The sequence below is a fragment of the Rhamphochromis longiceps genome, linkage group LG3, assembly GCF_057381845.1.
Source record: "Rhamphochromis longiceps isolate RC_006_pf linkage group LG3, R_longiceps_female_GT1.1, whole genome shotgun sequence".
Lineage (NCBI taxonomy): Eukaryota > Metazoa > Chordata > Actinopteri > Cichliformes > Cichlidae > Rhamphochromis > Rhamphochromis longiceps.
In genome coordinates, this window is record NC_140559.1 from 16357750 (window position 1) to 16385634 (window position 27885).

Below are 27885 nucleotides of genomic sequence, written 5' to 3' on the forward strand. Positions count from 1 at the left end.
ATATGCTTTGAGTCTGGGGTTTATTCAGGTGTGCAGCAGCTAACCACAGACTGTATATGTGAAGATGGATGCAGCTGCCCAGTATGAAAAATGATGCAACGCTTAAGTGTTAAACCTGCATTCTTTCTAATAGCCAGCAGGGGGCAACTCTGATTGTGTGGCGCCTACTTCCCACTCTGACCCGAGTAAACAGTGTGTTTATGGGGGGAGGTGATACTTTGAAGTCTTAATGAATAAAAAATATTTATTTAGTAAATGACAGTATTTATTACAGTCAGAAAGGATTATAGTATGCTGTGGTAGAAAACAGCAAAGTCTTCACAAACCAATATGTATGACCATTTTTGGTATGTACACATTTAATAATGTTGGGTTTTTCCCTGGGACAAACTGGGCTGATCTTCAAATCATCTGTACCTCACCCCAAATTCACCTTAAAGCTTTAAATCCCTTTCCCGTGTGATAGCCACTGCTTTAGTTGAACTGTAAATGACAAAATATTAGGTGCAATTTAAATCCCATGGCTGTTTTTAAATCATCTCTTAAAAAATGTTTTTGTAATTACAAAATTGAACATTGCAGTTCTTTCAAGGGTCACTGGGAGGCACTGCGTCGCACTTTAGGAGTCACTGCTGCAAAGCAAAAGCTTGAACTATGAACAACCTCTGTAACATCCAGAAAAGTTACTGCTCATTATTTATATACATTACAGTTACAATGTTTTACAACTTAAACATGGAAACAGTACTACATGGTGTCACATTAGTTTCTTTTGAGGCCTAGTTGTCCTTCTTGTGCTCTCTGAGTGTAATCTGGAGTCAGCTCCACTTCCAGTTGTAAGTGCTGACATCACAAATCCAGCAGGTGGTCGATACTTTACGAAGAGAAGTTTATCTCTAGAAGATGTCATGTGAAGGGATGTTACATCAATCTGAATGCAAGAAACAGATTTTGTCCTCTTTTTTCCAATTTGTCTTCAAAACTTTAACAGAAACTCCTCCAACTTTCCACCTGAGGTTCAAACATCTTGATCTCCACCCATCAAGCTGACTCAAGCTCTAAAATCGAACACTCCAGTCCTCTTCTTTGTTGTCTTCTCCTTACTTCTCCTCTTATTTGGTTGCCTCTATCTCAGGTGTTGGGGGTGGAGCTTCACCTGACGGATCAGCTTGTGGGGGCACCAACTTCTTCTCCAGCCGGGTGACTCTGTGTTTGAGCTTGCTGTGAGTGGCGTCGTGCTCGGCCAGCAGCCGGGCGTAACGGGTCTGCAGGGAGTCCAGGGTGCTCGTCATCCGGTCCACCTTCTCCTCGATCTCTTTGGGGTCTGGGCCCTGCGCTGCCACCTGGAGGACAGAGTTCGTTTTAATAAAGTTTTTATTTCTGTAGACTAGATGTTTGCTAATGTTTCTAAACGAGATAATGTGACTGTACCTCGAGGTCCAGCAGCCCATCCTTCATTAGAATCTGCCTTCCTTTCTCCTCGAGCAGAGCTTTAGCATCAGGATATTCTGTCAGGGCTTCCATCAGGTCGTCTTTGGAAAGACAGAACAGGTCGGAGTAACCGATGCTTCTGATATTAGCTGTCCTCCTGTTTCCTGCCTTACTGCCTGTTGGAGAAGACGCGAGGCTGATTAGGTAACAGAAGCAGTCAGAAGGAAACAGCGCCCAATCCATCGATAACATTTTATGGGATTTTCATTTTTCCCCAGTTTTCTGCAGAAACAAACGTACTTTTATTAAATATTAAACCAGCTTTGGCTCAATAGCAAAACCCATTCTAAAGTTTTGTACATATTTGGGAAAATCTTTTTAAACAGTTCGTCCAAAGGTTTTGGTTTTCTAGCATTAGCACATTATCATTCTAGCATTAGCACATTATCATTCTAGCATTAGCACATTATCATTCTAGCATTAGTTACTGCCATTGTGACCGAAAGGATTAGCTTGCTAATAAAGTCATAAGGCTTACCTTTGATAGCAAGAATGCTGATCTCGCCAAAGTAGCTTCCGTCGCTGAGAACAACAAACTGCTTGAGACCATCGTCAGAAACGACAGCTAGTTTTCCCTCCTTGATGATGTACATCTCTCTGCCAATATCACCCTTCTTACAGATGTAGTCTCCAGGACTGTAGACCTGAGGCTGTAGTTTTAGCACCAGTTCCACCAACAGACCAGCCTCGCAATCCGCAAAGATACGGACCTGCCACACCACACAGAGGAGAAGACCTCATGCTTAGACTTTTTACATTTCTGTTGTATTTATGAGGGGTGCTTAGGAGCGTGCAAAGACCTTCTTCAGTGTGTCCAGGTGGACGTTGATGGCGATCTCAGCTCTCAGTTTGTCAGGGAGGTATTTCAACACTTCCCTCTCATCTACTGCTTTCTTATTGGTCCACAGGAAGTCAAACCACTTGATCACTCGCTTTTCCAGGTCTTTTGTTACCTGGGTTGGAAACAGAAGTATGGGGGAAGGGCTCAAGCAGTGCTTTGATGGGCTACATTACTGGTGTACTGATCATCAGGTGCATTGATACAGAATCTGTTTTCTGGTAAGTAAGAGTCGTTTTTGTCATTAAAAAAAGACAAAAAAGCGAAGCAGGTGTTATGTACAAGCTGAAGCAACTCAAATGGGATTTTCCAATTAGATTTATGTAAAAAAATATTTTATTTCAGATGCAAATACTATTAAAGGACCATTATGATAAAAATCACAGACTAACTGACCTTTCGGAAACTCATGTACTGTTTGATGGCATCAATGCGAGCCTGAAAGTCAGCTCTGGCAGCATTCATGTTGGTGATCATGGAGCCAACGTTACCGACAATGGTAGCAAAAATCAACACACCCACCTGTAGAAAAGCACAGGATATCCATAAACATCTATTTATTGTTGTTTTATATAGTATTAAATAAATAATATAAAAGCAAACGCAGATTTTTCTATTTTATAATCTCTGTATTGTATCAGTAAAGAAATATTGTCAAATTATGCCTAACATCTTACCATCTGTCTGTTTAAGCTTTCAAAACCAACCAAACCTCTTCAGGTAAATCCCCCACAACGCATCTGCTCTCAGGCTTGGGCTTTTTTAGCCACATGCTACACAGTCATATACTAAAGCTAAAGTTAGGCCGGACCCACCAGGAAGTCTGTGACGACGAAGAAGTACTCAGAGTTCTCTACAGGTGGTGGTGTTTCTCCAATGGTGGTGAGTGTTAACGTGGACCAGTACATACTGTAGGCATACTTCCTCACCAGACGACCGAACTCTGGATCGGTCGGGTCAGGATACACAAACCTGTCAGAACCGAAACCTGAAAGGACAGGACAGATTAATATGTTACAGCCTTTATCAGGGCTTCCTCGGGGCTTAAATCCAGATAAGGAATGAATCCAACAACCCCACCGATGGCTTTGGAAAAAGAGTAGTAAAGACAGGCATTCCAGTGGATGATGATGAGGATGTACATGACGAGGTTGGAGATACGCAGAGCGTTGGGGTAGTTTGTCCTGGTTTCTGTGCGCTGGAAGAACTCCATCATCCTGAAATGATAGGAGGTTACTCTTCTCACTGCTGAGAAATTCTTAGTTATGTTTGCAGAATAGCAGTAGTGAGGGTTAGACAGTCCAAAACCTCTGTGACATTATGTGTGTATTCAGTATCCTTAGAAAATCATTCTTATTCATTTTATCATCAAATCTCTGACTTTTAGGAAAAGGAAAAGATTCATATTTGTACCTTTGAGTTAAACATCACAACAACTTTTAGTTAAACTGTAAAGAAGTGTTGTTCATAAATTCATGGAATTCAAAAATATCTTCCTACTTAGTCCAAAGACTGGTTAGCAGTGATTAACCCTTGTTTACCTGTTAAACCTGAAGAGTTTGTTGAGGCGGATCTCGGGGTAGGTGACGCCGATGGCAAGGTAGAACACGTCAGTGGGAATCATGGACACCAGGTCCAGTTTGAACTGAAAGCTTTTCATGTACCGTTCACGTAACTTCAGCTCGTCCTTCACCAGCAAACCCTGCTCCAGGTAACCTGCAATCACATAATAAGCATTCAAAATTTGTACATGTTTGTACCATTATATTTGTGTGCTTACATTAACGTCTACAACAATCTGTGTGTGTGTCTTCAGACCGGTCCTAGTTCTGAAGACCATGTCACCAAGGTAGATGAGATCTGCCAGGAAGTCCAGGAGGAACCAAAAGATCAAGTAGTCAGTCTGCAACTCCTCGAAACATGCCCTGAAATGGACATGCATGTCATTCAGCACAGTAGTTACTTAAGTAACCAAGCTCTCTGGCATTGTTGGCTTTTATTTAACGGCACTGGGAACTTATTGTTGATATTAAGCTGTTGTTCTTCTGATGCTGTGGGCACCAAAGCCTTTAGAGCACTGACACAAACACATTGTTAGTAAGAAAGTGTGGATTTCATGTTACCTGGCTATAATCAGGGTCCAGTTGTACATGACAGGGATAGTGATCACACCCAGCCAGTAGTAGTACATGTTTCCTGCAGGATCAATCACTGTGATCTCCTTGGGACTGCAAACACATAACCAAATATAATTTGTATTTGCAGCACATGTGTACTTCAGCCTTACACAAGCATTCATAAAATCAGTTTTTCAAGACAGAGCCAGTGTTTCTGTTTAAGAAGATCAACTAAACATACGGGGCCTCCTTGGCTTTCTCCTTTTCTTTCTCCTTTTCTTTCTCCTTTTCTTTCTCCTTCTCTTTTTCTTCTTTCTCTTTCTGCTTTTTCTCCTTCTTCTCTTTTTTCTCCTTTTTTTCTTTCCTAGGAGAGATAATTACAAATAAGCAGTTTTCAGTGTTCATTAAAGTTGAAATATATTGAGATTTATGTGAAAATCTATATATCTGGATATGGACTCAAATTTACTCCTTTTTCTCTTTTTTCTCTTTCCTTTCTTTCTTCTCCTTCTTCTTTTTCTTCTTCTCCTCCCTGCAGGAAAGCCGGATACATACATGTAATCGTAAAACTACACGTCTAGTTTTAGGTGAAGAGATAAGTTTATATATGCCAATACATTTTACATGTAAGTGTATTTAGTCTGTGTGCGTGTCTTACTCTTCTTCATTGTTGTTGCTGTTATTGACGTTGAAGAGAAACCCCGGTCCAGCTTTTTGGGAGGCTCTGAAACAAAGAAAACGATCCGTTAACCTTCCCATCCATCAATAACCCTGAACAGTTGCCACTAACTGGTGTCATTCTTCAAAAAATTATGAAACTTTAACTTTAGACACTACAGCAGCTGCTAATGGCCTCTGAATCACGATAAAGGTCCATTAGGGTCTCTTCACGAGGCCCATGGGCACCTAAATCCTCTAAAGGACTCCAGAACCTGTTGGAAAATTTGTCTGTGAATACATTTTTGGTCCAAATGTCTTTCAGGTTACTATTTGTTGTTTGTTTGGATATAACTCTGGTAGGCCATTGGCTGGTACCCAAGCCCGATAAGTCCATGAACCTGCTGTCCTATGGCCTACACAGACTTAGCAAGAGGCCCTGAATCATTTTAAACCCATTCGAAAACCTCTTCGAGGACCCACTGAGCTACACTTGAACTACACTTTCCACAGGTGAGTCACAATCATCACCTTCATTACAGTTTTTGAGTCGCATTTGTATGATACTCACCTGTCCTGTGCACCGACTTCACCTGGCTCCTCGTCCATATCTTGTAGAACTATGGAGGGTGGAGTTAATCTGGAGACTTGGTGTGGGAGTAACGGTGCTACCTTGGCCATGGAGATGTTTTTCTTTTGGCTAATTTATGTCCAGAAAGGGAGAAGAAAATGAATTTTGGTGAAACCTTTGCAACACAGAATGTCATAAAGTCAGGACATATCCACGGTGAGTTTAGCATGATGGCATTTTATTTGAACACTTGGATGTGTCCAACCGGGTACCACGATGTCATAAAATACTGTCTTTATGCAACATCATTACAAGTTTGCTTTCCCAGCTGTTCAGTGCTGATGTTAAAAATCTTCCTGGGCCTAAAGAAATACAAGCCTTGCAAAAACTTTAGACCTGACAATAACGTGGTCATCGGTACCTGAACTGATTAGCCTCTGGCATCCCTCTGTGATCCACATTTAGTAGGCCCGCTGCACCATGTTTGCAGCACAAAGTTAGTTGTCTGACAAATTTTCTTTGACCCAAAATGGTATTAAAATAATTGTATTTAAACAACACGAAATTGTCTTATTTTAGCTTATTAAACATTCTTTTCATGAATAATTACTAACGGTTAGAGCTTTACAAAGACTATGAGACTAAAGGAGACCCGGGTGGAAAGGATGGTTTTTAGAAAGACGTTTCATTACCAGGCGTTGTTTGGCCCTAACTGGTCGAACCACATAGGACCTACACAGGATCCAAAGCTGGCAGCTCAATGGCATTTTTGAGGCAGTGCCAACACCTGTATGAGCCATATTTTGCAATATAAGGGTAAGACAGATTTTGTTGTTGACACCTTATCATCTAAGTAGGCCATGTGTGGCTAACTAGGAGCCAAACTGGCTGCTTTATGGACCTGAACCCGGGAACATAAACTGTTTTTATTAGAGATTATTACCGGTTCTTTCTTAAGAACTGATTAGTAACGTTTTATGAAGATTCAGGTAAATAAAGACCCTTTGGTAACACGCAGGTTTTTGTGCTGTAGTGTGGGGTCACCAAGAGTTTAAACAAAAGCAACAGGTAAATTAAGATCACACACACATGAGTATACAACATATCCACTATCAACATTGGACCAAATAAACCTACATTGTTCCCTCACGTTTCCATTTTTATTGTTATCAATTCTATTGAACGAAAATGTGTATGATGTTTAAAAAATGTCTTGCATAATGTGCGGCCTTCTACCCTCAGTCCATTATCTCCTTACTCACCAGCTGATAATCCAACACCCGTGGTTATGTGGCCTAGATCCACCAGCAGCCCATCAAACTCATCTCCATGGAAACAGAGGAGTAACCTCCCATAAACGCACTCCTGTGGAAGCTGGGACCCTTTAAATCCTCACTGGTTTAGAGTCTAGAAGGAAAAAAGGAGAAAAGGGACGGAGGGATGGAAGGAGTGGAGCGTTCGGAGGGTCCAGCAGACGAGTCTCCTCAGTCACCCTGACCAGGATAAAGAGATTAGAGGAGGGATGATACTGTGTGTCTTACGTACGCCTGCACTCAGAGGTGGGGAATGAAACTACTACCATGTGGTTACACATGAAAATATACAACTCCACCTCGACAACTTTAATATTTGTTTCAGTGTTGAGCAAAGACGTAAAACAGCATGTAAAAGTGAATGTGATGCAACGGAGGAGTTCAAGTTAGACAAACAGGAAGCTAGGAAAGAAGGAGAAGAAGTGAAATGTGTCACAGAAGGAGGAGTTAATCAATGAAGCGATTAGAAAGGAAAGAAACGGCTAAATGAGAAACAGAAGAATGTATAACAGCATTACAGGAAGGAGGAAATAAAGAGAAGGATGAAATATGGTGGAGGAAAAAAGGGGACAGAAAGAGTGTGAGGAGTGGTGTGAAAGTAGTGATTGCAGTAGTGAAAAGTGAGGAAGAGCAGATTAGAAAGAGCCGTGCTGGTTTTCCTCTGATCCTCCTGAGTCAGCAGTGTAGCCTTAATAACACACAGCAGCCTTTAACGGGCAGCTCTGATTGGCTTATTGGGAATTAGTCCGTGTGTGTGTGTGTGTTTGCAGCACTGTTACCTTTACTGTCACCACACAAAAACTATAATTCATGTGTGAGTGAAGTACCATCGGCTCTGCAGGGCTGAATCTTCATCCCTTTATATCGCACTAGGAAAATGAACACATGTGTGACATAATCTCCACCACAGTCTTCAGTAACAGGCTTCTTGAAGCTTTTCTTTGGATGTTGGCAGCCTTTCTTTATCATGATGATCCCACACTGTTGAGTGGAGGCCAATCCTATGATAGTGTTTTCTATCCATGCTTTCACTGCACTGGCGGTGTGTTTGGGATCACAGCTGAAAAACGAAGCTGTTGCCAAGCAGGCTCTTTCCAGATGGTATTAGATGGTGGATGGTGGGATATCTCAGCCTCTTCTCCCCGATTCCCTTCCTGAAGAACGGCTTCTTCTTCCTCTGAGACCATTTCTGGCCTCAGCGAGCACCTCGGCAGTTTTAGGCAGTTATTTTAATTCCACTTTAACCGCTTATGCACCAGTCGCCTCAGATTCATTGAAGACATTGACATTAACACTTTGACTTTGAAGAAAATCTTTGGAGTCTTGCTCAAAATTTGAGAGCTGATAATAGGACCATGTTTATAAACTATTTCTTATAAACTTCCTGCTGTTCCAAAAGTGTCCACAATCCAGAAACACATGGCTGCAGATGCAGTTTTTCATTTTAAACTGGGATTTATCGCCCTCTGCTGGATGTTTCTGTAACTGCTCTACTTTGAACCAATGAGTGATTTGTGATCAGTGAGTAAAGCAGTTGAGAATTCAGCTCGGATGCTGTGACAGGTTGAAACCACTGCAACAAGTCCTCTTTGATGTTCCACGATCAGCTGGATGTGGTGTTACTGCAAAGGTGAAGCACAGCAGCTCAGTATTCAGGTGTCAGATCACGAAAAGACACAGATCCACTGCCCTGCAGACCTTTTATAGATTTTTGAAAGTTTAACCTGACATTTAAACTGTTTTTAACAACAACCCCACAGTTACTGATTTATTGTGTTTTACATTATCTGACATTTCTGATTAGTGCTGATGTGCATGAAGTGAACTTCTTCCACTGTTTTGGCTGCCGTTCAGTAAATATGTACACCAGTCCCTCACACTGTTGCACAGGTCCCATCAGTAATGATGACAAAGGATGCTGTCGGTGTGTGTGATGCTTTCATGTGTGTGTGATTTCACTGTGATGAAGCCAGTTTATTGTGGCTATTTCACATTGAGCTGTGATACGGGGCTGTCAGAAATACTCACACCATTAGAAAAACACAAAACCACTGAGCTATGGTGGCAAGAAAAGAGGAAGAAGAGGCTTTTTCCCCCTGATCTAGTTTTTTTCTCAAGCTTTTAAAAAAGATTTTCAATCCTGTTGAATAATTTTGACCTATTTTCTTCTGTTTTTTGTAAACAAAATAACAATCGTATATTTGAATGTCTGTTTGGACGAAATGTCCCCGAGCATGAATAAAAGACTTCAGAATTTATTTTTCACTTCTGAGAGAAACTTTCTAACATTTCTGTTTCAGGTCATCTTTTTGTAAAACTCTTTATAAACTTACCTAAAACGTAGTGAACAAAACTGCGATCTCAGCCAGACGAAGAGTTCAGAACCACGTTATTCCTAAAATAAGTTGTATCACCGCGGCTCTAATTCTCCGTCCTTCCATTAAAAGTCTTTAATCTTCAGTTTCTTAAATGAGTCACGTGGTACGACCAACTCGCGAGGCCGTTAACGTAGCTAAATTCGTCATCGACACAAACTTCCACGCGCGCTCCGAAGCCTCACAGCCCCGCGGAAGGATACACTATCCATCGAGTTCAGCGGAGCATCCTCGCGCTGAGCCGCAGGTAAGTTCAGCGCCCCCGGTCCCCCCGGTCACACACACACGTCAGACTCAGCTCAGGCGGGAAACGTGTTCTTTTATTTCTCTGGTGGAAGAAAAAAAACCTGTCGCGTTAAATAGTGCCGCGTTTGTAAGGAAAAAGCGCTCCGGGGGGAGAAAATTGTCATGCTAACATACTTGTGGGGACCAACAGTCACTAACGGGGACAACGTGTCTGTCCGCACGAGTTTGAAGTTATTTTTGAGGCTCAAAATGTGGTTTTAGTGTCAGGGTTACAGTTAGCATCATGTGAATAAGATGTCCTCACTAAGATATGAAAACGAGTGTGTGTGTGTGTGCGCGCGCGCGTGGGCCGCTGTGACCTCTGACCCTTAGAGGAGCGGGAACATTAGCTGGTGTTTTTTAGAAGCTGGCTGCAGTTAACTGCTTACAGGCTGTGGTTTCCCTAACAAAGCTACAAGTTCACCGACTCACCGGCTGATGCGTTCCAGATTAAATGACCTGTGGGTGTTTAAAACCACAGTGAACAGCTACAAGTACAAAGGGTTTTTACCTGCTGCCTGTATCATGACATACCAGGTGAACAGGCCTCGCCTCAGCATTAGACTGCTGTCAGCTATCCAGTGACTTCTGAGCCTCTGACAATGAGAGACGCCTCATGTCACAGTTTAAGTAAACGCCTTAAATAAAAGTTGTAACTTTGCACTTCAGTCACATGTTAACGTTTCATCTAAACGATGTACAAAACCCAAAAATGGCGTCACTGTCCAAGAACTGTAGGAATAACTAATCCCGTGTCTCGTCTTTTATTTCGCAGCTCACAGGTGGAGGTGACATACCTGAGGAGGAGAGGAAGGTTGGCGGAGGTCAGGACCACTGAGGGAACAGAAGCAGCAGGATGGCTTCACCCGAAAAGGTGCCTAGAAATAATTGCTGTAAATAAAAAAAGGAGCATTTTCTAAGTTAAGCACGGCAGCGTACGAAAAGAAACCACATGACGAAGCGCTGCTGCTTGCTGAGCCTGAGAGAAGCGAGACAAAATCTAGACTTGGAGTTTGAAGAATTAGTGGCTTCATGATTTGTATTTTCACATGAAATAAATAACAGAACAGCTTTTCTCAGTGGAGCGTGCTCTGGACCTGAGACTTGTTTGTAGGGCTGGACGATGGAGAGTTTGTAACATATACTGATTAGCAATGAATCAGGAGTATCACTCGACTTTTATCTGGGAAACTTTCTGTAATGTCTCTGATAACTGACTAATAACACACTAATTAAACAACATTGCACACTCAGTACTCTTACCAGGCAAAATAGCCAACACCATTTTCAGTGTGCCTGCAGGGAAAGAGTTTAAAACCAGGACAAATAAAGATTAGAACAAATTAAATAATAACACTAATGGCAGTTTAAGTCGTGTAACTCTAGCCTGTGAATCATTCAAGCATAAAATAAGGAGGTAATACAGGGATGTTCCATAAACATCATTTGTTTTCATTTCTTTAGTCAAATCTATGAAAAATGCCAGAGAAACAGTTTGACAGCATACAATATAGTATTTTGTGCCAACAATGTGATTTCCAAACAGCAGTTAGCTGAAGGGTGTCATTTTGGACACGAGTGTTTCTGGGAATAATAAAACATAGATGACTTGTTTTGACAGCATTTCATTTGGATATTTACTGATCTTAAAGTATATATGATCAAACACAGCCGAGCATTTTAGATGTTTAGTAGAAACCTTTTACTCACCTTTCCTGTTTCTTCAGTTTTTGTTCTACTGCAGAATATTTTTAAGGTTATCTGCTATAAAAAGTCAGGAAAATCTCCTTCATGTTTTTTTGTTTTATCCTCAGTTACTTTGACACAAAGACATCTGCTGTGATGCTCACACCTCTGATGAAGTCTCACAGTGTCAGTACTGATAAATGATCAGAACTATAATACTTCTGACTGTCTGATTTTAAAATTGAACCGAATCGCATCGGGACCTTGTGAACCTGAATTGAATGGATTATAGAAATCAGTAACGATTCTCACCCAACAGAAGTGGATGTAGCTCTGGGTAAGGATGAAAAGATCACTTTTTCGTTAAGTTAAGGCCTGATCTGTCTGAAATTCATAGCCAGTGCTCTGACACGGAGCCATTAAGCTTTGAACGCTGAAAAAGCACTGCGTATCCAAAAACAAAATTATATGTCGTGATAAATGCACTGCCCAAGTGTCCCCTCTCCTCACTGCCTTTCAGCGGCAGGTAGCAGCAAAGATGATGATGATTAAGTTTAACATTGCTGTGGTGGGGCGTGGTCTGCGGGGCCGTACGGACGCACCTGCACGGCATCCGCAATCACGCCCGCCGTGTTAAAACACGGGGACTCAGGGGTTGGTGGTGGTGTGACGTGAATCAAATAAAGTTGGCTCTGAACGTCGCTCCGTGGTCCCGCCGTGCCTTATTCATGCCACATTGGTGCCGAAACCCAGGAGGCGGCATGGCGGGTACCTATCAGAGCCAGGAAAGGAAAGAGCTGGCCGAGAGGGTGGCCGACATAGCGGCCACCCAGCGGAAGCAGGCGGCGGAGGTGCGTCGCCAACAGGAAGAGCTGCGGAAGGAGAGCGAACGCCACCTGGGGAAGATGGCAGAGCTGGCAGCGCTGCTCTGGGCCTGGGCGCCACCCCCACAAGTGTGTCCCGAGGACAGTGAAGCGGTGGAGGAGCCGTGTGGGTCACCTCGGCAGCCGGAGGTGGTGGACGAGCCACGCGGGGGTCCGAGCCTGCCGGAGGAGGAGGAGCAGCCGGGTGAAGGGCTGCTTCTGCCGGGAGCGGTGGAGGAGCCGCTCCAATCGGAGGCCGAGGACGAGGCGGGCGAGGGTCTACACCTGCCGGAGGCAGAGGAGTCGCTCCACCCAGAGGTGGGCGAGGGGCTGTGCCTGCTGGGGGCGGAGGCGCAGTGCGGGGAGCCGCTCCAAACGGGAGTGGCGGAGGCGGTGGCGGAGCAGTTGTGCGGGAAGACGGAGGTCCCTGCTCCAGGGCAGCCTGTGCAGCCGGAGTTGGAGGCAGAGGAGCGGGACAGCCCCGCTAGGCCGGGGATCGGCGGGCTGGCTAGTCCAGCCTCGCTGCCACCAGTCGATTCTGCGCGCCTGACGTCTGCCCAGCCGCCTGTGTGCAGGAGCGCACGGCCATGCCTGTGGGGCCGTGTCCGCTTGCTACGCGGCCGGCCTCCGGACCAGCTTCGCCGTTGCCGCTGGATGCGCGGGCGGCCACCAGAACGGACGTTTCCCCGTCGCTTGGTCAGGGGCTGGGGCGCCGATGTGTAGGGGCCGAGTCTCGCCCCAGTTCGCGGGGGGGGGGGGAGTAGGTTCGGCCGGATTGCTCCCCGGCCTCAATCGGGTGATGGGGGTATGTGGTGGGGCGTGGTCTGCGGGGCCGTACGGACGCACCTGCACGGCATCCGCAATCACGCCCGCCGTGTTAAAACACGGGGACTCAGGGGTTGGTGGTGGTGTGACGTGAATCAAATAAAGTTGGCTCTGAACGTCGCTCCGTGGTCCCGCCGTGCCTTATTCATGCCACAATTGCCAAAGCACTTTAAGCTCGAGCACTTTTTCAGTAACTTATCTTTCTTGTAGATCTGTGCTCCAAATAAAGAACTTTGTGTTCACAAGATTGTTAGTTAATCATCATTACAAAAGATTGAAAAAGCATGCTGTGAAGTTTAAGGTTTACTAGGCCGTGTTTTGAGTTTTGTTTGAAAAAGAATAGCTTCATATAAGAAGAAAATATATATCACATATGCAGGACACCTTAAACTAGTGTTTTTAATTAAGCAGCAAGGCAGAACAAAATCAGGGCTGCATCAAGACACGAGGACTAAACCCCAATTCAACCAGAACTGAACACATTTGTTAACTTTAAGAGTAAAGAGAGAAACTATCTGTATTTCTTAATTGCAAATGGCACCAAATTGTATTCAAAATTGAGCCACACTTATGGAGCTCCACAATCCTTTTCCTGGTGTTTTGGTTGACATCTCTTAATTTTCCCATGTCAAAGAAACAGCCTCTGTGTTTTGCCTTATATGCATCCACAGCTGTGCCACCAGTTTACTCACATGGACTCTACTAACCAATCAGAAGCTTCTTCAGCTCAGAATGGAATCATCTGCAGTTTTCTTATTAATTAACAATAAACTTAGTGTATATGTACTCATAAATATGATGAAAGTGATAAAAAAATAGAAGCTCTGTCTCTCTTTATTCTGACATTTAACTAATTCAAAAGATATTTCAATATTTATTTATCTAAAACAAAAGTTTACTCTAAATTGATGTTTAACAGTAAAAAAATGTTTTTATGTTTTTTTTTAATGTTTTTTCACTAAAGTGTATGTAAATATCTGGTTTCAACTGTGAATATACTGCTGTGTATTGAAATTCCTCTTGATTTGCATAGAAATATATTGAACAACATCCAAAGCATAATATATAAAATTTCTAAATTATTAACTAACAATCTTGTGCTTAAAGTGCTTTGTCAATATTGTAGAAAATGTTAAACTTAATCATCATCTCGGCTCCTCTGACGACCTGTTTGCTGCTGCATGCTGCTGAAAGGCAGTGGGGAGAGGGGACACTTGGGCATTTATCGCAGCATATAATGTGTTTCCTGGATACACTGGGCTTTTTCAGCATTCAAAGATTGATGGCACCATGTCAGAGCACTGGCTATGAATTTCAGACAGATCAGGCCTTAACTTAACAAAAAAGTTATCAATCGTTCTTTTCATCTTTTCTTATTACCCACAGCTACATCCACTTCTGTCAGGCCTAGGCTGCTCACTAGGGCTGGGTATCATCACTGATTTCTATAATCCATTCAATTCCGGTTCTCAAAGTCCTGATTTGATTCAATTTAGCCTCAGACAGTCAGAAATATTATAATGAGACTTCATCAGAATTGTGAACATCACAGCAGATGCCTTTGTGTGAAAGTAACTGAGAATAAAACACAGAAAAACATGAAGGAGATTTTCCTGGTCTGGCTTTTTATAGCAGATAACCTTAAAAATATTCTGCAATTTTGCATAATTTTAAGAAGTTTAAATTTCTTCAGTATTGAACAGCAGAAATTAGGCTTTCTTGTCCGAGGTCATTGAAGTGAAAAAAGAAAAAGACAGCGCTGTAAACAACGGTAGACTGGTGGGTAATAAGCAAACAAATAATGCAGAAAACAGAGATTTGAGATGGGAAACTGTTCCTGAAGTACACACAGAGAGAGAGCTGTGCAGGAAGTGTGATTTTTATCGTGGCGGAAGCAAAACAGCAAAAGTCAGAGGGAATTCATGACGACATTGATCAAATGTGAAGCGCAGTTTGCTGCTTCTTTTGCTGCTGGCTCTGCAAATTTTGGTTGGAGAGAGACAAAACCTGCAGCTCAGAATCAGCGCAAAAAAGACGTAAACACAGCGCGGACCGGACACATCAGGATCGCTAAGCGTGTCCGTCTACGGGCCGTCGGGTGAGAAAGCCAAGAAAGACAAAGCTGATTCTGATGCGTCCACTCTGTGTTTACGTCTTTGTGTGGAATCCGTTAATGAATTGATATCGCTTTATTCAAGCTACTCACCTCTCTCTTCCACCTGCACTTTCAACTGGACCATGGCCAATCAGAGAGGTCCCGCCCCTGACTATCTCTGATTCGTTTAGTCCATGATAGGGGCAAAATGTGTGTCTGTTGTTGACCACACGGAGAGTTGCAGAGATTTTTTTTTTTTGTTACCCGAACAGTTGGTCGCACACTCCAAAAGACCCCGGGTTTCTGAAAAAACAACCCGGGCTTAAGCCCAGTAAGCCACCCCCCGCTCCGCCAATGGTGCTGGCGCACCAGTGCAACCATGGGAAAAAGTTAGTCTAGAGCCCTGCTGACTTCTGGAAGTGTCACCATGTTGCCAGTACCTGAGTTATAATCTGTTTTTGTTTTTCTGTTGAATTAGGACAAGACCGGCAAAGAAATGCATAAAAAACACAGATGTCAGCAATGCCAGAAGGCTTTCCACAACCTGAAGCAACTAAAGAGTCATCAAAAAAGTCACACTGAAGAAAGACTGTACAGCTGTGATCAGTGTGAGAAAACATACAAAACAGTACGCACGCTAAATGTTCATAAGAAAACGCACAGTGGAGAAAAACCACATATGTGTCAGGAGTGCGGCAGTGAATTTATCTCATTGAGAAACTTATCGACTCACATTCAACGGTATCACACTGGAGAGAGACCGCACCATTGTCAGCAATGTGACAAAGGGTTTGTGACCCAAGGAGAATTAAAGCATCATCAGAGGGTTCACACAGGAGAAAAGCCCTACAGCTGCAGTGAGTGCGGGAAAAGTTTTTCATGGCTTTCGAGTCTTTTCTATCACCAGCGCATCCACACTGGGGTGAAACCGTTCAGCTGTGAGGAGTGTGGGAAGAGTTTCACTCGACTATATCATTTAAAGGTCCACAAGAACATCCACACAAAAGAAATGATTTTCTCCTGTGAGCAGTGCGGTAAAGATTTCTCTTCATCATCTAACCTTAGAAGGCATGTTGTTATGCATACCGGAGAGAAATCACACAGATGTGACCAGTGTGGGAGAAGATTCACCTTGAGGCAAGACCTGAGACACCACACACGTATTCACACTGGAGAAAAACCATACAAGTGCAGACACTGCGACAAGACTTTTAGTTCACAGGGTCCCCGCACAGTACATGAACGCATCCACACTGGAACGAGACCGTACAGCTGTGGGGAGTGTGGGAAGAGTTTCACTCAAATAGGTACTTTAAAGGTGCACAGGAACCGCCACACAAAAGAAATGCTTTTCTCCTGCGAGCAGTGCGGGAAGGTCTTCACTTCTCGCGGCGCATTAAATTATCATAAAAGGATCCACCGAAAGAAACAGCAATAATGTGAACTTTGCAGAAAAAGATTTGAAGGAATACAAAGTCACTGCTGTACTCTCACTGAAAATACAACCTGAAAGTGTAAAAACGCTGTAAACAAACCTTCATTATGCAGTTGTTATGTCAACATACTTCGTCTTTCCTGTTTGCTTGTTTTAAAAGATGTTTTTGTTGTTGGGTGCTTTATTTCATTAAAAAACGAATTAATTCTATAAATATCATCATACATCGATCTATAATTACTTAACTACAGCTTTCCAAAGTGCTGTCTTTTATATGTCATACATACGATTGTTAAAAATGGCAGGTTTGTTTGAACCAACAGATTTCTTTTAAATGAAGCAGTTTGTCTTTCTAAGAATATTTTATTTGTTTATTACTGTGAGTTTTGTTGTGACAGAAACATCATTTTCTTGAGGTTTTCATTATATGACACTTGCTATGTACTTTTCTTTGAAACATGGATGCGAGTTGTTTTAGGCACATCGTTCAGGCCTATATCATTATTGTGTTTCTGTTGCATCAATAGAACTTCGTTTTGAGGCAGCTAAAGTTGCAGATGTTGCAGACTTTGTAAAGTTACTTTGATGTTAACAAAGTTTTACACAAACTGATGTGTTTGTTTAAACTGTTTTTGGAGGTCCAAACATGGCCGACCGAAGTGTTCGTTGTTGATACAGTTACTGAAAATGATTTGATTTGTCATTAGGACTCAGAGAGGACCTAACTTCTGCTGTCAGTGACGTGAAAATACTGACTGCTGATGTTTGTCAGGGTTTTGTTAACTTACAGCAATGTTGATAATAATAATAATAATTTTAGGATCTTGCGTTTAAGTTTTTTCCTTATTGGCTGCTGTCCAGTCATTTCTAACATGCACTGTTACAATGCTGTTTGTTTCTTGCATAAATAAAAAGTATTTATTGATCAGTGAGTAGAAGGATGGGTGACCCCTCCCACTCACTTTGTTTGTATCCCATCTGTTCATCTGTTTTCAGTGAATCTCCTAAATATAAATAAACAAATACTATGTTCAGGAATGCTTGGACTCTTATTTCTTCTGAACAAACATTTCTGTAACTCGGTGTAAGGGCATCGTTTCTTGCTCATAGAATCGTCTAGAATTCAGATCTATGACATTGAGATAACTTATCATTAAAAGCATGAGGCCTTCTGATGTGATCTTGGAAAACCGCGACATCCTTTCCCCTCGTGTGTCCACACAACGTTCAGATGTGTGACCAAAGCATTTTATTCCAGTCAGTTTTTTATATTGTAAAGGTAAAACACTGCGGGAAGGAAAAACTCCCTTTTAACAGGAAGAAATGTTTTGGCATAAGTAGAAAACTTCTGCTGAGATAGTATAAATATCAACACTTTACCGAGTTCTTTTGATTCCTCAGAGGCATCCAATAGAAGACAAAACACTGGTCAGTAGACCATTTAAGACTTTATTACTTCTAGAAGGGAGATGCGTCCTGCATGACACGCTGCCGCGGATCTGAAAATTGTGGTGTGCCCCTAACAGTTTTATTAGAGAAGCTCTCTCATTTTAGTCTAAACAACAGCTTTCCAGTAAATTTCCACAGACAATGTTCCCTCTTATCTATATTTTCCCAGGCAAGCATGAGCGAGAGTCTGCAGCTTTCTACTTCTCAAGGACACGTGGTCTCATGCCTTTATTTTTCAGGCTGTGTCCACTTAATACTACACTATATAACTTTATAACACTTTTTAATAAAAAGCATAGCATTATTGAGGCACAAAAATAATGACAACAATAGTCATAACCTCAAACCCAACCCCCAGCATCTTTTGTTTCTTGTGTTTTGTTTACATGTAAAGTAAATGTAGGAGCGTGATGAGCCGTGCTTGCGGGTCCCGCGAAAATTTGCAAGCAGATTTGCGTCGCAAAAACGCGTTTGGCTCGTGAATAAAACCACGCGTGTCAGTTTTTGTGTTGCATTTTGTACCCCTCGAGTTTGAAAAATCTGAGCAGAGTGAAGCTGACCCCCCAGCCACTTGAAACGTAAAGGCAAATAGGCGGAGCGGTTAGTGCTACGTTTGTGCAGATTTGTGCAGGTAAAATGAGCGTTTGTGCTGCTACAGTTTCTGAGATATTAAACTTTATTTTATAGGTCATTCAAAGGTCACCATCCCCCCAGACTGCTCCAAAACCGGCCAAAATGGTCTACTTTTTTAGTGCTAAGTTTGTAAGTAAGTTTGCTAAGTTAAGTCCCTGTCCTCCTCTTCAGTTCGCCTCAACATACGCTCGTCATATTCTGTGACATGATTTACTCTGAGGTGTTTGACAAGGTTGGTGATGTTGCCACAACCATACATGCCAACCCTCCCGATTTTTCCGGGAGAATCCCGAATTTCAGTGCCCCTCCCGAAAATCTCCTGATTTCCCACCCGGACAACAAAGTTGAAAAACCATATCACAGAATTCATAGCGCGGCCCAGCCAATTCCAGTTTCCAACAATGGCGGCAGCTGCTTAGTTTTAATATTACTCTTATTTCTCTTTCTGGGTCGCAAAAAAACCTTTAACATATTTTCAGGTGAGAATGTAGCTGTGGAAACTTCAAATATCTGAGCCGACACATCGTCTTCAAATCCCCGCGGTCTTTCACTACTCGAGTTAAACATGATATATGAGTCACTTTGATAACAATAAAATGTTCTTGTTTGGCTTTTTCAGTGTTTTATTTGTGCGTGAGTAAATCGGTTTGGCAGAGAATAAAATTATTAGATTAGATTAAATTTAACTTTATTAATCCCTCGGGAGGGTTCCTCCGGGGTTTTCACACAGCTGAATAAATGTCAAACAGAAACTGACTAAACAGAAGTGTGAGAAGGTCGAGAGTTTACGTCAGTGCCCGGTTATATTTTAGATAGCAAGGAGCAGACGGCAGAGTTTCTCTCCACCGAGGGAGCTCGTGACGTACTACGCGGCTTTCTTTAGACCGCGAAGGCCGGTCCTCAGGTGGAAGCAGCCTCTGAATTTGGACACCCCGCTGTTTCCGGGCCGGCCAATAATAACGGTGACATTTAACGTATTTTATCCGATAAAGAAACACTGTAAAATGTATTTATCACCCCAAAACAGCCCTTTTGAATTGTCTCCCTAATTCTGAGGTCTCAAGGTTGGCAAGTGTGGCTACAACACCTGACTTTTTTGCCACATGTATCGCAAACCACGTCTCAGCTGTTTGTGGAGGTAAAATATGTCCGCACAGTTACGCTCAGCCATTGTTAGTGCTTTTTAAAATTTGTTGAAATGTATTTGATGTTTATTGTATTTTGTTTCTAGTAGTGATTTTAGAAGACAAGCCAGGTGTGCAGCAAACACAGCTGTCTGCTGGAGGTATGTTAACTTAATATATTTGACGTTTTAAAAAAAAGTATATTTATGCACTATAATCTAATTTATATTGTACTGCCTCCTGCAGGACAGGCTGCACATGTGAATTTGTCACTGTTTTTTTCCTCCTTCTCCTTTTTGTTGCGTTTTTCTCTCAAGTTGGTTTGAGACCATGGTCACCTTTTAAAACTGTTTTTTATGCCGGGTTTGTTTTTATTTCTACTGGGCTGGTGCAATATTAGTCGGGCAATGTGCAATCCCTGAGCTGGGCTCTTACCTTAGGGGAATTAGGTCTTTTTAGAGGTGCTCCGTGTGGATTTGCAGTGAATACGTTTTATTAAGAGTGATTTTAGTGCCACCGATTATTGCCTGAACTAAAACACTTAGTGCATGCGATAAGTGTTCTGTTGGGCTTGTATTTATTTGCGGTGGATTTATTTTCTTTTAAAGCAATGAGCATCTGGGACCGCCGAGGGAGAGCAAGCCCTCAGGTGATAGTTGCATTGCTGGCAGGTTGCACCAATAAGACTATCTTGTGGTCGTTAGTGACCTTTTCCATTTTAATGTTTTAGGCCTTTTGCAAACCCTTTGTGTTCTTTTAAAATAATAAATTTTAACATATCTGACTGATATTGACCCTCTTGTCCCGTTTATTCTGGGCTCGTTCCTGTAAGAGCTTTGGGCCTGAAAGTTTGCACAAGTAGTATAGAGGCCCTTAGCGGTTACTCGGTGGCTTTTACTCGCTACACATGAGAAAGGATCCTTGGGCAAGATACTGAATTCTGAGTTCCTCCGATGCATATATCAACCTCATGGCATGTTTAAAGAAGTTGGATATGTGTACAGTCGATCGATGCGTAGCGATCTGTTAGGAACAGATTCAGAACACCCAAAGCCAGCAGGCCACAGCCAGGCTGCACCATCAGCCAGCAGGCCACAGCCAGGCTGCACCATCAGCCAGCAGGCCACAGCCAGGCTCCACCAAAAACCTGCCATTATTATAAGATTTGTTAATAGGAAGCAGAAAAAAGAGCTACTGAAGCAAGGAAGAAAGTTGAAAGGAACGAATGTGTATGTTAATGAATACCTAATCAAGAAAAACGCAGACACTGGGGTATGATCCTGACTGTAATTTTTTTTTACCAAAATGTTAAAGGACAGTAATTATTATACAATGGAACAATTTAATAGGAACATAGAGCGGGGTAAGAATATAACCATGGTTCATTTCAATAGTAGAAGTCTATATGCAAACTTTCAATTTATTAAAGAATATATAGCACAGTTTAATCAACCATTTGGTGTGATAGCAATATCAGAGACTTGGATAAACACTGGAAAAGAAGATTTTGAGATAGAGGGATATGAATTCCTCCACTTAGATCGGACTAATTAAAAAGGAGGTGGGGTGGCACTCTATGTTGATGAAAATCTAAGATTTGAAAAAATGAGAAGAATGACGAGGGTGGTAGATGGAGTGATGGAATGTATAACAGTGGAAATAAATATGAAAAAACAGAAAAATATGATTGTCAGTTGCATATATAGAACACCAGGGTCAAAGATTGAGACTTTTAAGGACATTATGGAGGACTTGTATACAAATCTGAATCAGAAAAGAATGTTTATTTGTGGAGACTTTAATATTGATTTATTGAACCCAAATCATAATAAGAGTATTGAAGAATTTATTGATTCAATGTATTGTATGGGATTATTTCCCCTGATAACAAGACCGGGGAGAATAACCACTCATGGCGCAACTCTATTAGATAATATTTTTACAAATGTAATGGAAGAAAATATAAAATATTGATAAATTATATAAGTGACCACTTACCAGTTTTTTGTAACTTATGACTGTTGCTATGAAGTTCATAGAAATGAATGTAAGACAATATATAAAACAATTAGAACAGAAAAGACAATGCAGTGTCTCAAAAATGAGTTAATAAAACAAGATTGGACTATTGTATATAAACACAAGGATGTCAATAAAGCCTATGAGGCATTCTTAAGCATATTCATGGCCTTATTAGAGGAAAACAGCCTACTCATTGAAGTCAACAGGAAAGATAAGTATGCAGGAAGACCATGGATGACGAAGGGACTGCAAAATGCCTGTAAAAAAAAGAACACCTTATATAGAGAATTCATTAAAAAGAGAACTACAGAGTCTGAAAAGAAATATAAAAAGTATAAAAATAAATTAACTAACATAATGAGAACTTGTAAAAAAGATTAATTCATCAAAAAGTTAGAAGATAATAAAGATAGCATGAAAGGGATATGGAAGGTATTAAATAGTATAATAAAAAATGGACCAAGGACTAATGACTACCCTGGGTATTTTATGGAAGGGACAAATACTATTAGTAAAATGAACGAAGTAGTAGATGGATTCAATGAATTTTTTGTAAATATAGGGCCAAAACTGGCTGCAGAAATAAAGGTTGATATGATAGAAAGCGAGACTGGAGGAAACATTGAAAGGAATGCAAGTTCAATGTTTTTAGGATCAGTGGAAGAGAAGGAGATACATGATATTGTCAGTGGACTTAAGAACAAAACGAGTACTGACTGTCATCATATTGATATGGTAATGGTAAAGAGAGTAATTGGTGTTATTGTAAAACCGCTACAATATATTTTTAATTTGTCTTTCCAGGAAGGGGTTTTTCCACAAAAAAAGAAAGTTGTAAAAATGATTCCCATTTATAAATCAGGTGAAAAGCATTGTTTTACAAATTATAGACCAGTGTCGGTACTCTCCCAGTTTTCTAAGATACTGGAAAAACTATTTCTAAAAAGATTTGACAGCTTTGTGGATAAACATGATTTGTTGGCAAATTGCCAGTATGGGTTTAGAAATAATAGATCAGCAGTTTTGGCATTGATGGATTTAATGGAAGAAATAACAGAATGTATGGATAACAAGATGTATGCACTTGGAGTCTTTCTAGATCTAAAAAAAGCATTGATACTGTTGACCACGAAATTCTAAAAATCAAACTGGAAAAATATGGGTTCAGGGGTGTGGTACTGGATTGGATAAACAGCTATGTGATGAATCGACAGCAATATGTACAAATAAATGAGTTTAAATCTAAATTGATGGATATTGAATGTGGAGTACCTCAAGGATCAGTATTGGGTCCGAAAATGTTTATTATGTATATAAATGATATTTGTAAAGTATCGAAGATACTAAAGTTTGCAATTTTTGCAGATGATACCAATATACTTTGTTCAGGTGTGGAATTTCAACAGGTTTTGGAGGTGATCACACAGGAGTTAAAGATATTAAAGAAGCGGTTTGATAGAAACAAATTGTCCTTAAATTTAAATAAAACTAAATTTATGTTATTCGGAAACTATAAGAAAAACATCAACATTGAAATTTGTGTCGATAATATATATCTAGAAAGGGTTAATGCCATAAAATTTCTTGGTGTGATCACTGATCATAAGGCCTGTTGGAAATCACACATCACTTATGCGAGGGGAAAGTTAGCACGGGGCATTGCTGTCTTGGGGAAAGTAAAACAATTTCTGGATAGGAAAACATTGTATATGTTACACTCAACAAAAATATAAACGCAACACCTTTGTTACTGCTCCCATTCCCCATGGGATGGACGTAGAGACCTAAAATTCATTCCAGATACACAATATAACCATCCCTCCCAAACAGTGGTCACAAATCAGTCCAAATGTGTGGTAGTGGGTACATCTGCTATATTGAGATAATCCATCCCACCTCACAGGTGTGCCACATCAGGATGCTGATCTGACATCATGAGTAGTGCACAGGTGTACCTCAGACTGCCCACAACAAAAGGCCACCCTGGAATGTGCAGTTTTGTCTCACAGCAAAATGCCACAGATGCCACAAGCAATGAGGGAGCGTGCAATTGGCATGCTGACAGCAGGAATGTCAACCAGATCTGTCGCCCGTGCATTGAATGTTCATTTCTCAACCATAAGCCGTCTCCACAGGCGTTTCAGAGAATATGGCAGCACATCCAACCGGCCTCACAACCGCAGACCTCGTGTAACCACACCAGCCAGAATCATGGTTCACATTGTTCAGGGCAGATGGCAGCTGAGAATGTCCCAGTTCTTGCATGGCCAGCATACTCACCGGACATGTCACCCATTGAGCATGTTCGGGATGTGCTTGACCGGCATATACGACAGCGTGTACCAGTTCCCACGAATATCCAACAACCTCGCACAGCCATTGAAGTGGAGTGGACCAACATTCCACAGGCCACAATTGACAATCTGATAGACTCCATGCGACGATGTGTTGCACTGCATGAGGCAAATGGTGGTCACACCAGATACTGACCGGTTCTGGGTCCCCAGACCCCCAATAGCGCAAAAAACTGCACATTCCAGGGTGGCCTTTTGTTGTGGGCAGTCTGAGGTACACCTGTGCACTACTCATGATGTCAGATCAGCATCCTGATGTGGCACACCTGTGAGGTGGGATGGATTATCTCAATATGGCAGATGTGCCCACTACCACACATTTGGACTGATTTGTGACCACTGTTTGGGAGGGATGGTTATATTGTGTATCTGGAATGAATTTTAGGTCTCTACGTCCATCCCATGGGGAATGGGAGCAGTAACAAAGGTGTTGCGTTTATATTTTTGTTGAGTGTATATTGTGCTTTGCTATTACCATACATGAGTTATTGTGTAGCGGTTTGGGGAAATACATATAAAAGTAATATTCAGACTATAATCATAATGCAGAAAAGGGCCATTAGACTAATAAATCAGGAGGGGTATAGGGCTCACACAAACTCACTCTTTATTAGGACGCAAGCTATAAAATTCCAGGATTTGGTGAAGTTTAAAACAGTGCAAATAATATATAAGGCAAGGAAAGGGATGCTCCCAATCAAAATAAGTAAATGGTTCTTAGAAAGACAAGGGAGGTATAATTTTAGAGGGAAGTGGAATTTAAAATTACAAAGAGTAAGAACAACATTGAAAAGGATGTCTATTTCAATAGCGGGAGTTAAATTCTGGAATGAGTTAAAAGAAGAAATAAAGGTCAGTAGTGATATAAACCAGTTTAAAATAAAACTCAAAAAAGAAATTTTAAATAAGTATAAGAATGAAGAAAATGCAATTAACCCAAGACAGAAGTCAAACCAGGGGCGATTTTAGCCCATTTTTGGGGGTGCTTCAGCACCCCCAAAATGAATCAAAGCACCCCCAAAGATTTCTTACTTTGTTGACAATATTTGCTGTTTGTGTGACACACTACTAAAAATATAAAAGCATACAGTACTTGGTTGAGACGTAACACTTTAACAACAAAAGTATAGATAACCTCCCCCCTCCCAAAGTGGTTTGTTCCAGCTCGCCTCTCCCCTGCTCTGGCTCCAGCTCCTGCTGCCAGAGCGATGGTGGCTGAGACGCAGCGGAGCGGAGGTGTAAGTGTCTGGCTTAAAACAGGACATGTTGGCTGCATTTAACCTTCAGTTACTCTTCATATAGTTGGTAGGAGTCAGGCCATGTTTCTTTTTAGCTGAAAAACATTATACCAGGTAACCTGCAGTGTTGAAAACGTGTTTTCCCACGATGTTTGCTACCCTACAATCCGTCCTGCTCTGTAATAAAATCAGCGACATTTGACCGTCCTGTTGCTCCCATTGAAATGTATACAGCCTATTTAAAATCTAGAACTTTAGATTGTCCGCAGCCTGCTGTTGTTACCACTGTCCTGTTAGAAATGGATACTAACTGACTGAATGCCCATTAACCTTATAACTCCTGGTGTGTGTGTGTGTGTGTGTGTGTGTGTGTGTGTGTGTGTGTGTGTGTGTGTGTGTGTGTGTGTGTGTGTACAGAGACACAGCCAGGTTCATAATGGATATGAGGAAGTTTTTTCAAAAAAAGGAGCCACATTCAGGTAAAAGTGTATAATCAAATGATCCGTCAATCAAGAATAATGTTGGATCAATGTTTCAATATTTATCTTTTATTAGATGTTCATGTGGTTTGGTTATTTGCCTTTTGGTTGAAAGTAGACTGAGAGATGACTTTTTGTTAGTGATCTTAATAGAAATTTTTTTATATTAATTTAATTTATCACCTAATTGAATCTATTTGTGTATGATTGTCAGGCCAAAGAGGGAGAGAGGAAAGAGGGAACGTGAGGAGAAAGTACAAGGTCAGGAAGAACCAGGTAAGCAAACAGACAGGGAACAGTGACAGGCACAACAGAAACTGTTAAACTGACAAAGAGAAAAAACCTGATTTTAACTCACAATCTGGAAGTTGTGTCCTCCCTATATTAAAGCTGCTATACAGAATCTGCTAAACAAACTGGGTTGAAACATTTTGACCCTCTTTAACAACATTCCAACATAACATTATCATTGATTGGGGAGATTAAAATCAATGATATATTTTTATGTGGTTCAGCCACAACTCTACTAAAACCTCAGCCAGTAATAGGTCGGCCAGCTTTTGGACCGTCCAGTTGTCTGTATGACTGCCGCAGTACGTGCATCACATTTGCACACTATCAGAAAGAGCCAAACAGCCCTGGTGCAGTGAGGAGCTGTAAAGAGAAGCAGAGTGCTCTGTTTATATTCTAAAAATGTTTTAAGCTTGTTTCAAAGATTCTGTACTGCAGCTTTAAATGTTTTCCAAAAGCACACACACACTTATCAGTGTTTCTCAAACCTTTTACAGTGTGCACCACCTGATAAAATGTCAAGCTCTCCTAAGCACCACTATGAAAGCATGAAACTCATAAATCTTACAACACAAAATTAGTATCTGCAGTAAAGATTTTTTCATACATGGTATACATTCTACCACAGGCAAAGTTGCCTCCATTTTTATAGTTTTTATTAATATTTTGTAATAATTTATTTGTAATAATTTATTCTGTTTCAGGAGTGTTTTTTATGTGTCTGTATTATACATTATACACATTAAAAGTGAATCTCTGTCCAAAAAATGCACTCAGTTTACTTTTTACTCACTATGAGTGTCATTCATTATTCTCCCCCAGTAATTCAGGTTAGGAAATGTTTTTTTGGGGGGGCGGGGGGGCTGGGAGGAGATGTTGGCTGTCCGATTGGCCTCCCTGCTGCTGTGGAGCCTGGGACGGTCTGCTTGCCTCCACTCTGGGGGGAAGGGTAACATCTCTTGGGTCTGGGTTCTGTTTCCCCCTCTGGGGGCGAGGGTACCTGGACTCGGGGTGTAGAGTATGTTTGGGGAGTGTGATTGTGTGTACATGTCCATTTATGTCAGTCCTTACGTTGGGTGAGTGCTGAGTGTTTGTATATGTGTGCACGAGGGTGGGAATGCATGTTTGTGTCTGTGTGTGCCTGTTTGTCTGTGTCTATATGTCAGGTCGGGTCTTAGACTCCACCTCTCTGGGAACTCCCAGGCCCTCCAAGGCCTATCTCCCCTCACCACACTCCCTGCCGGTGACTGATGCCCTCAGGGGTCGGTGCATTGGTGGTTCTTGGTGTCCGGGGCTGGGCGCTCAGGTATGTACCGGCTCACTCCCGGTGGCTGCCTGGCGGGGCCTGGCGCCTGTTGCTCGGTCAGGCCTCCTCCGGGGTGCGGGGGGCCCTCGGGCCTCCGGCCTCTGGGCCTGCAGCTCGGTTCACTCTGGCACAGCTGGCTGCCGGCAGAGCCGGCGGGCACGCCGGTGCAGCCCCCTCTAGCTTCTGCTCGGTGGCTACTGGGTGACGCCTCGTCTGGGGATCCTCAGCCCTTCCCATGAGGGTGGCACGGATGCCCCTCCGGTGGTCCTCCTTGGGCTCTCACACTCTGGGGCCTCTGGATGTCTGGGGCTTGGATCTCCTCCATGCCTGCTTCATGCCCTGGGGGACGGGGCTATGGCTCTCTACATCCTCTTGCAGACCATTACATGTGGAAACCATTTGAATACAAGCGCGCTGATCCACACAGGTATGCACACG

At 42.0% G+C, this 27885-nt stretch overlaps 2 protein-coding genes across 2 annotated transcripts; one reads left to right on the forward strand and one right to left on the reverse strand.

Annotated features, from left to right (window-relative positions):
* Positions 1–24: 24 nt before the first annotated feature.
* cnga1b (cyclic nucleotide gated channel subunit alpha 1b) lies at positions 25–7100 on the reverse strand. The gene is made up of 15 exons (XM_085402079.1): positions 6937–7100; positions 5675–5803; positions 5105–5170; positions 4916–4978; positions 4688–4810; positions 4453–4557; positions 4148–4254; positions 3871–4045; positions 3410–3546; positions 3145–3317; positions 2726–2851; positions 2292–2444; positions 1970–2201; positions 1432–1607; positions 25–1343 (listed from the first exon to the last, which is right to left on the reverse strand). The coding sequence occupies exons 2-15, from the start codon at positions 5782–5784 to the stop codon at positions 1113–1115; spliced, it is 1977 nt and encodes a 658-aa protein (XP_085258205.1). The 5' UTR covers positions 5785–5803; positions 6937–7100; the 3' UTR covers positions 25–1112.
* A 2444-nt stretch (positions 7101–9544) lies between these two features.
* Positions 9545–17569, forward strand: LOC146673166 (uncharacterized). The gene is made up of 3 exons (XM_085401844.1): positions 9545–9609; positions 10423–10521; positions 15595–17569. Exons 2-3 carry the CDS (start codon positions 10504–10506, stop codon positions 16552–16554), a joined length of 978 nt encoding a protein of 325 aa, XP_085257970.1. The 5' UTR covers positions 9545–9609; positions 10423–10503; the 3' UTR covers positions 16555–17569.
* The last annotated feature ends 10316 nt before the right edge of the window (positions 17570–27885 follow it).